Source organism: Erpetoichthys calabaricus, chromosome 10 (genome assembly GCF_900747795.2).
Source record: "Erpetoichthys calabaricus chromosome 10, fErpCal1.3, whole genome shotgun sequence".
Taxonomy (NCBI): domain Eukaryota; kingdom Metazoa; phylum Chordata; class Cladistia; order Polypteriformes; family Polypteridae; genus Erpetoichthys; species Erpetoichthys calabaricus.
Genome location: NC_041403.2, coordinates 58,569,961 through 58,582,188, shown reverse-complemented (window position 1 = coordinate 58,582,188; position 12,228 = coordinate 58,569,961). Strand labels below are relative to the sequence as shown.

Here is a 12,228-nt window from a genome sequence, read left to right as displayed (position 1 = left end):
AATTACAGTGAGGTGTGCTAGTAGCTTGACAAAAGGATACAGTGCTTACACTGAAATGGAAAGACAAGAAAGATGTTTGTCTTCTTAGCAATATACATAATGCAGCTATAGTCACTGTACAAGCAAATGGCAACAAGCAGGCTACAAAGTCTTGTGCTGTGGTCGACTTCAATAGCATGAAGGGCAGCGTAGATTGTGCGGATCAAGAATTTTACTTTCCCATTATGCGGGGGCAACAAAAGAAATACTACAAAAAAATATTTTGTCATTTTGTGGAACTATGCATTTGGAATGCATTTGTTTTATACAAACTAAAAGCTGGCAAACTGTATCTCATACAGATTTTTACATGCCGGCTTATTGAGCAAATCATCACCGCACATCCAGCATCCACACTACCACTAAAGAGACGTGGTTGACCCAGTGTCTTATTGGTAGGCATTTTATTGATTATATACCTCCAACAGAAAAAAATAGAATCCAACTGATAAATTTGGAAAAAAAATCCGAAAAGAAACACCGTCTTTTGTTTGTAGATTTAATTTTTGCTCATAAATCTACACTCCAAACCCATAGTGACAAACTGAAAACATGTTTAAGTAGAGGTTTTGCAAATTTATTAAAAATCAATAAGTAAAATCTTTAATTTATATAAGTATTCAGACCCTTTGCTGTGGTACTTCAAATTGTGGTCACATCCACCTTGTTTGCTTTAATTATCCTTGAGATGTATCAAGAATTTGACTGGAGTCCAACTGTGGCAAATTAAAGTCACTGAACATTGTTTAGAAAGGCACACACCTATTTATAAGTGGTCTCACAACTCACACACTTCATGTCAGCACAAAACCCAAGCCCTGAAGATCAAGGAACTTCTATACCAAATTCTCTATCTGTGTTTAAGATGAGCAATGGGGTCATTTTGGTTTTCACACTGTTTTGCATTTTGCAACTTGGAAGTATTGTGATATTAAAATCAGGTTCCCCAGCTCATTATATCACTTACATAAAAAAAATGTTTCAAATGTAATGATTTGAGAGAATGAATTAGCCATAATTTATTGACACATTATAGCCTATAGGAGTAGGATTTAAAATTTAACTTTAATCAGATACAAGAGAATAATGCATTGTAGCATATTGCAGAACTGAATCACAATACTTAATACTTTAAACCCGAAAGATCAGAATATTAGTAAATTGTGGCTCAAGTTATCAGGATAGTGTTTAATTAATTGGTTCCCCAGGACTCGTACTACTACTTATATATACTGTAGCAGTGAAATGGAACTCCTTCCAGGGTGAGTCCTGCATGTGCTAGATCCTGCTGAAGTAGTTCCCAGCCTTCTGAAACCTTATGATAGAGTAAACAGGTTTGAAAAATAAATGAATAATTCAGTGAATTGAATGCAAGAGTTCACAATGATACGTTTAAAGAACAAACATCTTGCAAGCAAAATTGTATCTGAAACTTTGTGAGATGATTGCTATCTGAGTCAAACTACATGAATAAAAGCATTTGCCTTCAGAAAAGGATGGATCATTTTAGAAGTAATAAGCACACATGCTGTTATTAAGTATATAGGAGTTGTTGAGATTTTTTTCTACCATTAAATGTTAGATAATACGACACTCAGTCTATAAAAAGTAATTTGTCCTGTTCCTTACATTTTTCTTTGCCATTATGTATATTCATTTTTCAGTTTTGTAGTAAATTGTCTAATTTTTTGATTTTAAAAATTGATTATATTAATGAATTTCATTTTACATGAAATAGAGATTAAATTAAAATTCTTTCAGAACAAATACTGTGGAAGTATGACACTTTGTATTAGAAAATATGTGTATGAAGGTTTGGATATATGTAATGCTGTTATTGTGAGACTTGATATACATCTAGTATATCTTTTTCAGTGTGCTGGTAGGTGTGCACAGTAAGTTAACCTATCACTAGTTTGTATTGTTTTTTTCTGAATGATCAGATTATAATTTTGGATTTTTTTCGTGAATGATCATATAATTATTTTGGATTTAAAACCTTAAAATTTGGATTCTGTGTGTTGAAATTTGTTGTAATGCATCTTTTTCATTTGTAGTGTTTGATACTTCCTAAACATTCTATGTGTGAATTAGAATGTATCTTTGTCTTTCAGCTGAGCGGAATAATGAAGTAATTGTGGGGACTGATCAGCTGATGGAGATCTAAAAATACATGAAACCACCTGTCTTTAAGTCTGCTGCAGAGCACATGTTAAATTCTAAGGACTTATCCCAAACCTCAATGCACCAATTATTGCCATAGAATTTTAATTTAATAACTGATCTTCTAATGTGCATGTTTCACAATTAAATTATGATGTTAATACCAGAAAAAAATTAAGTAATACATTATGTACTTCATGTACAGTAAGATAAAAAAAAGGTTTTCAATGTACTGCTAAATTAGTGGAAGTTAGTAAAACATTTAAAGTTAGTCAAATGTGTAAATCACAAAATGGTTACAAGCAGTATGAAAGCTTAATGACCAGACCTTCTAGATTTTGTACATGTATTATCTGCAAGCATTTGAAAATGTATAAATAAATTTAACAAAAAATATGTGTTTATGAATTTTAATTAATATTAGAAGCAAGAATTTTTGGCTTGAAAAATATACTTTATGTCATTTTGGTGATGATTTTATCACTTTTTATTATGTTGGTAATTGTGAGAAATGTAACTTTTACAGCGGTAAAAAAGCTTTAAAATGTGGTATTTGATTCTGAGAAATTAGGTCAACTTGTTTTCCATTTTGAAATGAAGTATTTTAATATATTTAAATACCAGTCTACACAAAAAAGTAATTAATGTTTGTATTTCATGCTTAATATGTTCATGATAGTAATTATAGGAAAATAATCTTTAAAATTTTTGTTTTTACCCTAGTTTTGACAAATGAATTAAGAATTAATGCAATTTTTTATCACATTTTGTAGAACACAAACTAGATTAAGGCATATGATTATGTGTATCACTTCAAACTTACATATTTGTATACTTTGAAGTTTCAATAGATTTGCCTGTTTTGGGTCATATTCCTTCAGAGCAGTCCAGTTGATTATATTCTGTCTTCAACCTACATGAGTGCAGCTGTCAGGCAACATGAGGAATGCAGATCTTCCACTGCTTTAATTTTATTTGTTCTTCAAGTACACAAAACATGAGGACCACCCAGCATGACTGCACAAAAAACCCATGCCCTCCTGCATTTTCAAAGTGTGAGGGAGACTGTGTTGAAAAATAATAATCATTTATCGTGTTTCTGCTTTTTTCAGATTCCAAATTACAGGTCTCAAAATCCTCAGTAATGAAAAGGATTCTGATTTGAAGTACTAGGGTAAAGGCATAGTTAAGCAGATAGACCACATATTCTGTGTAAGTTATATTCAGTTTTTAAATTAATGCCATTCTCTTCATTTGTGGCATATGTGTTTTATATATATATATATATATATATATATATATATATATATATATATATATATATATATATATATATAATATGTTCGTGAAGGCATATGTTGTTTTGTTGTCATAGCACCCTCATTTAGTATTACTTTCTGTCAGATGCACAAGGCTGCTTTGGTGTTATAGCTGGTTAAGAGTTGTATAATCTTGTTATGTTGTAATGCTTTCCATGTCCTTGTTTGTTGACACTGATAAATGTATATCCATAGGAGAATTAAGATTGATAAGTTAGTTTATTTCATCAAATAAATCATTTACAGCAATGTCTAGTTCCTTTAGATTTCAAAAACTCATAAAATTGTACTTCTTTATTTTTGCAGTTAAAATGCTTTACTGTTTGGTCACCGGAAGACAGGGGGTTGGGTATCTTATGGTTTTCTGGGTTTTTATTCTTTCATTTGCACAATTTCCAAACTTAAATAACAATTTAGGAACAGCAGTTAATTGCTCCAGCATTATTGTATAAGCAAAGGTCTGTGATACAGTTTTCATATTTGTAGCTAGAAATCCACAAACGGAGAAGATGAGTTAGACATCTTAAAAATAGTTTTTAATTCCTAAACTTTCAACTTATTAATCCAACCATTACACCACCAGTTGAACAGGTGTACCTAATAAGTGGCTGTTGAGTGTATACATACACATACATATATATTTATGTGTGTGTGTGTGTAAAATGTATGATGATATATATATATCTGTTTTGGATAAACAGATTTAGGAATGTTTTCTTTTCCAGATCTAAGGAGTTGAATCTCAAGTGACAAAGTGGCATTGTATTTAGCTCTGCTGCCTTGCACGTTTTGGATTATGGGCTTGAAGCATAGGTCTTGGCATGCTCTCAGTTTGTCTGTGTGCATTTTTTCTTTTCACATTTGATAATCATGTTTGTTGAATTAATTTAAATTCTTCAATCCACCTAGGGATTTATGTGAATGTCTGTGTGTGTCATATGATGGATGGGTGTCATTTCCAGCACTTTTTTTGCTTTGCACTTGATACTGTTGAGTTCAGATATTATGGATAAGCAAAAGATTTAGAAAATGAATGGATAGGTCAGTCAATCTATAACTGAGTAGAATTTATGATAAAACCCAAAACTGTTAATTTTAGGAAATTCCTTATTCCTATGTCTAAATGATGTTTATGATGGCAATTAAATTTTTAAGTGAGAAAGATATATGAAATTTATTTAGTTTAAAATGTGATGGTAATGAAATATGAGTAGACTGTTCTGGCACAACAGACGATTTTCAAGACTAACTCTGAACTGTGAAGCAGGATTAAAGTATCCACAAGTGTTTGAAATGTATAATAATATGAACTGGAATGTATAATTCATGTGTAGGGGAGTCATAGTGGCATTTCTGACATTGTGATGTAATCCTTAATACAGTGTATTTTGAAATACCTTCCTTTCCTTTTATTTTAAACCACAAGAAGCCACATATATTTACATATATGAGCAGATGCTACTGTAATATACTGTTTTGTTTTGGAGAAACATTTCTGCTATATATAGTATGTAAACATTTAGCCATATTCCTAAAACAGCACCTGAAGAAAATGGATACACTGAACAGTAAACAGTGAGCTTAGAATAATTTATCTTAGTGCATTTTTTGATGCTATTTTTTAATACTTAAAGAAATAGTGAAAAATACATAGAATGTTACTTGTGGTAACTGTGAATTGTTCCTTTATTTGGTTATCTTATTCTGCTAGTAAATGATTATTATGATTTAGATAATGAATGAATGCTTATAATATAGTACATATTTTGATAACTTGGACAACAGTATGACAGTTTATGTGTGATGTGCTTTTATCCTTTTTGTTTGCTCAGAAGTTGATTCTAGCTTCAATGTATGAGGTCACACTGCTGATGGGTTAATTAGCATTATTTATGATATAGTGATTGTTATAACATACACTGTACGTACAGTACTAGGTAACAGGTAGTGCAGTCTTGCAATGTAAAACTGGCCCTGGATTTAAAGAACCAAAAACACTTGGGTCAAAGGAATCTTTCCAGATTTTTTTTCAGTTTATACTTTTTTAAACTCAATGAAAAAACAAGCACTTGTTGACAAGGAAATAATTAAATACATCTGACAGTTCTGAAGGTATATGTTGGGTTACCAATACTTTAATTGAGGAAGGGGTAGATTTGGAGAAACTGTGAATAAATGTTTTTACCTTTTTATTAGATACATTTGAATGAGTACAAATTATAGCCTGATTTAATACATTTCTTACCTCAAGATTGATATTTATATAAAGTATTACTTTTACCGCCTCTTAATAGTATAGAGAATCTATGCAACTATTCTGAAATATAATGTGTTTTAAGTGGAAAAAACAATACTGAATTATCCCTCTTTACATTGTATTATTTGTGAAGATTATCCAGAGGTTGGTATTCAGACTTGCCACTATTGTACTGTAACTTAATATGAAGATCCCTGTTTAGCCAAAGAAAAAATACATAAAGATTTTCTTGTTGTGTGGTCATTAGCATTGTATAAAAATTTCCCCTAACTGTGGAATGTGTAATGTATTGCATGTATTTCTCCCATATAAAAAGTGCAGTGTGGTGGTCCAGATTACTATAAATACAGTATTTATTTGAGACATCTGTGTGTAGGATTTTTGAATGTGCTTTTCGCTACAGGTAATAGATAAAAACATGTTACTGGGGCCAGATGACCAAAACAGCCAAAAACGGTTAGAGTGCTTTTTATTCTTTTTATATTTGTTGTTGTTTTAGTTTAAATTTTACACTGCTTCTTGAGTGTGCTGACATACTAGAATGATAAGCTGAAAAGGTTTTATCCTAAACTGCAAGCCTTCATGAGGTAAAAGAAAACATTTTGAAGTTGGTCTTCTTCAGACATTAGCTTAAAATTACTTTAGCTTCACAAACTAAAAGTCAGGTTTTGTGCACAATTTCAAACAGGTTGTGGCAGATAAAGAAGTTTATGCTTTTGTAGATCAGGTATTATATTTTAAACAATGTGATATTCAAGAGCAGTAATATTTATTATTATGTGGAAAGTGGTTTGAGCTACATGAAATTCTTATTACTTTTTATGTTAATTGAAAATAAATATATGGAACTTACCTATCACCAGTATTTTTTGCAAAAAGTAAAACCTAAGGTACATATTTGTAGTTCAGTTTCTCCAGTCATTTAAAGTATAGAATGACAAGCATATTGTAATTTTTTGCATTGCACTCTCCCACCCACCCACAATGACAATGATGTGCAAAGTCCTGGGTGGCAGTTGGTCACCATTTGTCAGTTTGGTATAGTTCCTAAAATGTTCCTCTTTAAGTGTATTATGTTTACTGTCCCATATATGGTATATTTGGTGTTACAGGTAATTGGTGAATTAAGTTACAGCTGTTATTAACACTCATCATTGTAATGATTTTTTAACTGCTTATAAATCTTTAGCATTTAGTAATATTAGATTGTTTCACATTTTGTACTCATTTTAAAGCAAGACAATTCTTTGCTTTGTCCTTATACTTTTCAACCAAGCCAAATGACAGGCAGATAAAAAGTTACTGCTGGTGGAGGACAAGAAATGATTGTCCCCATGCATGGGCAATGAGGCTTTCTGGAGAAAGGGGGCTGGGGGGAAGCAACTGGGCAGCTGGGAGGCCACCCAAGAAGAGAAGAACCTGCATGTTTGCTGCTGACCCCTGGATATAACAGAACACTTCCTCAATTTGTCTCCTGTGTTCTCACAGCACAAGCTAATTTCCTCTCTTTCAAGCAGACTTTAAAGGCATAGCATCCTCCTTTTTTCTCAAGAATTCATTTAAAACCATCTCTTACCATCTCTCATCCTCAAAGTTATTGGAAATAAAAATAAGTAAATGTGCATATAAAAGCAGTCTTCAGATGTCTCATTGACCGTTCTAGTTAATGGTATGAGATTATATTTTGACCTGTTTATTTTAAAATGTATGGAAGTATTTAAATGTATAGAATGTATAGAAATTGTTATGTATTTAGTCTTGAACTGCAAAAATGACTTGTATAATAATTACTGACATTTACAGTTTATCTTGCAATACCCAGCCAGACTGGATGGGCATTGTTACCACCTGTTTTATTAACAGTATAGACCAAATAGTCCAAATAAAATAAAAGTAAAAATGAATGCAAGTAATAATTAATGAGTAATAGTCACTTGCACCCTATGATTGCTGGAATAAGCAGTAGCTGCACCGTGATCCTGGCCTGGGTCAGCTGGATTAAAAAATGGATGGAAGGGTAGTCACTACATAATGTTTGTAAACACTATGAAATGTTTAATAAGCAGCATGATTTGAAAGTGCAAGGTCTCAAATTCTGTTTTCACTTTTCTTTATGATGTCCAACATGTCATAGTCTTTAAATTTTAAAATGCACATCCCTCTAATGTAGTTTGGTGATCTTCCTGTTACAATATTTATCTAATGCTTACATCTCAGAGTCACTTGCAGATTTAAAAGGCACATTACTATAATGGTGGACACTGAAACATTTTGTGTGGTCATAGTTTTGGAGATTATACCTGCAGCCATATATTTAGCTGTCACTTAACATCCATTTACCCAAAAACTTTTTACCCATAATTCTTTTTGCCGACCATGAGTCTTTTAGTTATTTGAATAAAATGTAAATATACTGTAATTGTTTTCACTTTAAATACATTGATAATGTTCATTTTAAATTGTATTTAACTTACTTATTTGACTTGATTTGTTTCTGTGTTGCAGCACTTTTTAAAACTGCTGTAACTGCTAGAGAAAATAGGGAAACAGTTTTCCAGTGGTGATAAAAGACAAAAATCATATTTGAAACAGAGAACACAAGCACTGAATACATCCATGTATCCCATTCCAGAACCCACTTATTCTGTTTCAGAGCTTCCAGTAGGGCACCAGCTAATCCAGTCACATGCCAGGAAGTTACCCTGGATGAGGGCACCAGTTCATCACAGAGTGCATTCATACTTGTGTACAACTGGTCAATTCAATATACCTTGCGCTTCTTTGAGATGTGGAAAGATATCTGAAATACCTAGGGGAAAAAGCTTTCTTCCAGATACACAAGGAAAATGTGCAAACTCGACACCATGCCAAGGTTTGAACTAAGCCTCCTGGACTTCAAGCAGCAGTGATAACCACTGTACCAGTCTCATAAAATATGTATACACTTAAAAGCCTAACGTGCAAACATGAAGTCAATGTTGTGCACAGTAAAAAAAAAAAATGCTAATTAATTAACAACTATGTAATGTCCCCTGTTTGAGTATGGGTGTAATTGTATGGGGGAATGGGAGCTAGCACCCTGTCCAGGGCTCCTGCCTTGCCCCCAGTGGTGTCAGTGTAGGCTTCAGTCCAGAATTTAATCTGGCAAGTTTGAAAATTTTATGCAATCTAAGCAATTACAAAGAACCTGTGAATTACAATTCAAATTTACATTTTTGAAGATGATCAAGCATATTCATGTGAAATTTTGACTTTTCTAGATTTGTGAAATCAGATTTATCTTATGATTCTCTATTTTGAACTTTATTATATTTAAGTGTGTATATAACTTTTAAGGTGCCTAAATCCTCAAACCTTTGTCCGATACATGTTGCTTGAAAATGAGTTAACCATGTATTGACAATAGTGTATATATATATATTTTTGTTTTGTGTACTTTTTCAACACATTTGCTTATCTTGTTATTAATTCTGAAATTCATTTTTATTTGCTATTTCAAATGGGCCAGGAGCAATATTAAAACTATCATGAGAGAGTACAGACATTTAGTAAAGTTTAATTATGAATTTTGTTATGTCAGTGTTTTAAAATGAAACAGTTGCTGCAAGAACATATGAGAGGAATGATTTATTACTAAAAGAATCTGGATGCATTTCTTATGTAGCAATGTTGTGAAATAAGATCAGAGCCAAATTAACCCCCAAATCATCCTCATAAAGCCACTGTGAAAACAAAGGCACTGATTTTGGATTGCCACCTGCTCCCCGTAGCCCTACAATACTTCCCTAAAAAGGAAACAAACAAAGGAGCTTGAAAAAAATCTTTAAGGGGACCATTCATTATGGTGACAAAGAGGAAAAGAAATACATTATCATAATTAATCCTATCACTGGCGGTGGGTGGCAAGCTGCCGTCCTTTAATGGCTGTCGGGAGCTGACAATGCCTTCCATGTACACGCACTATTGTGCTACACGGACGTTTGAGGTTAAGAATATTTTAAGCTTTGTAAACATCATGCAGGGAACAAAACCTCACTGTTATATAGAAGTACAAGCTTACCCGTTGCCTTTTTTTTCTGCTTGGAAAAGAATACAGGGGTCCATTAGAAATTAAACATCCCAAGTGTTACTTTTCTGTTTAACCTATATGTAACTTTATGTTGGACCAAGCCATTCAGAGTTACAGTGCCTACAATTAAGTGAAAGTGTGTCTTTTCACAAAGTCTTTTGAAAATGTGAAATGTATTCATTGGAATTTGGGCAATCAAGTTAAACCCTTAACCACTATATTTTATCAATTCCAAATCATGAGGGATCCTCCTTTCCTACCACACACAAAAGCATGTTTTGCTTATTAACTGCCTTTATCATTCTCTTAAAATACTCCACACCTCTTACTGTATAGCATGTGTGCTGCATTGGTCACCTGTTTCTTGAACTGAGGTCAAGAGGAACATATGTACAATACCTAATGTGTGTTTAGAAGGTTTTGTTACACATAGTTGTACCAAACTAGTTAAAGGTACTAAGAAAATGCAAAATAATCAACTGGATGTATTCTATATTCCTACAGCACATACTTCGCATTTAATATTAATGTTTATCCAGTATGTGTATTAGACCAATATTATTTAAAAAGTGTGGAGTACTGTTCATTGTATATAATATGGGATAGGCACTCCAGACTACACTTGCATCCCAAAGATGAATTTAAGGTTTTATTTCTCCTTCAAAATTGCCCCAGTATGAATGAATGTGTGTACAGGAGGGTGTCCTGCAAAGGACTTGCAATCATACAGACATTGTTCTACCTTGAACCAGATGTTATTCTTAGCAGTTCACAACTTTATAGTAGAAAAGTTATATACGTTAAATAGCTGCAGATGAGGTGTGTGTGTGTAAAATGTTTGCTGCATTTGTACAAAAGCAGGAAGATAAATAATCACATTAGAAAAATCAAAAGTACTTCTCAGGCATTGCATGTACAGTATCCTGATAAATTACACAACTTATAAGTAACCAAACAAGCTACTTAGCTCTATCAGTGCAAACATGTCTAAACGTGGAGGGCATATTCAAATACCGTAAAAAAGCATCATGAATTAGTATCAAATATTGAAACTCAAAAACAAAAGTAGTGTTCTCTGTTAACAGGCTGTTTGGGTGGGGCAAGGGGTGCTTACTGGATTGGGTCCACACTTGTAACAAATGGCACCAAACCTCTGGAGTCAGTGTTAGTTAAGGCGGGCAGTGCTGATCAGTATAAATTGTATAAATAGTTTCTGATTGTATTCTGGCAAAATAGCACAATGTATTGTATTTCAACAAGAATTAGCAGAGATGTTAATATTGACTTGTTGTATATGAAATATATATCCTAGTCTATTTGTTTTTATAAATGATCTTCACATATTTCAAATGTTCTTTTTGAATTTTTCTTTAAAAGCATTACATTTTGTACTGTAGAATGTAAGTCTGTCTTTATAATGTATATGTGTATGAGATAGCTATGATATGCATACACTTTTTTTCCCTAGGACCACCCTGACCTGCCTTAAGTTGTGCAATGGGTGAGTGAGAGTCTCCTCCATGTGTTGCGTATATTTTACTGAGGCTGAATCAGTTTATGTTAAAAGGCTGTGTGATGGCAGATTTCTGGACAACGCCTGGTCATCTTCCTAGTTTATTTATTCAGAGGCCTGCAGACCTCTGCTGAGACCTCCCTCAGTTTGTTAGGCGTAAAGGGGCCCAGTCTACACACAGGGCAATTCTTCACATTCCACATTTAGCTCCAATTTCCATCTGCTTTTCATCGTCAAATTAAACAAATTGAGTTTCCAGTGGGTAATGTAGCGGCGATGGCTGCTGGGCAGAAAACATACAGTGGGATGGTCGTTTTGTACAATGGGGGAACATTATTCCCTTGTGACCCTGTGTAAGTGGGTGATGGTTGATACCTTGCACATTAACACTGATAGAATAATGAGCCTCACGTATACAGTATGTGTGTGTGTACGTATGTATACGTATGTATAAAATTGGAGGTGCGCATTAAACCACATCTTTAAATGGCCTAATTGACAATTAATAACATTTTTATTCAATGAGCTAAACCAAAAGAGCATGGCCTTTGACCTAAGTGATTAGTCACATCAGTGCAATGAATGTCGCAGAATTTTTAAAACTAGTGTAATTGCATCGCCTCTTGCCTTGATAACATCCATCCATCCATTTTCCAACCCGCTGAATCCGAACACAGGGTCACGGGGGTCTGCTGGAGCCAATCCAGCCAACACAGGGCAGGAACCAACCCACCGCAGGACACACACTAGGGCCAATTTAGAATCGCCAATCCACCTAACCTGCATGTCTTTGGACAGTGGGGAGGAAACCGGAGCAAACCGAACCCGGGTCTCCAAACTGCGAGGCAGCAGCGCTACCACTGCGCCG

The 12,228-nt window shown here is 33.6% G+C and overlaps 2 protein-coding genes across 2 annotated transcripts in view; both read left to right on the top strand.

Annotated features, from left to right (window-relative positions):
- eif2b3 (eukaryotic translation initiation factor 2B, subunit 3 gamma) overlaps nucleotides 1-2,404 on the top strand; it is a 136,734-nt gene extending 134,330 nt beyond the window's left edge. The window contains 1 exon segment of the mRNA XM_051933157.1: nucleotides 2,154-2,404. Coding sequence (XP_051789117.1) covers nucleotides 2,154-2,206 — 53 coding nt within the window. The 3' untranslated portion in view covers nucleotides 2,207-2,404.
- LOC127529461 (craniofacial development protein 2-like) overlaps nucleotides 1-12,228 on the top strand; it is a 782,501-nt gene that overhangs the window by 144,092 nt on the left and 626,181 nt on the right. The window lies entirely within an intron of this gene.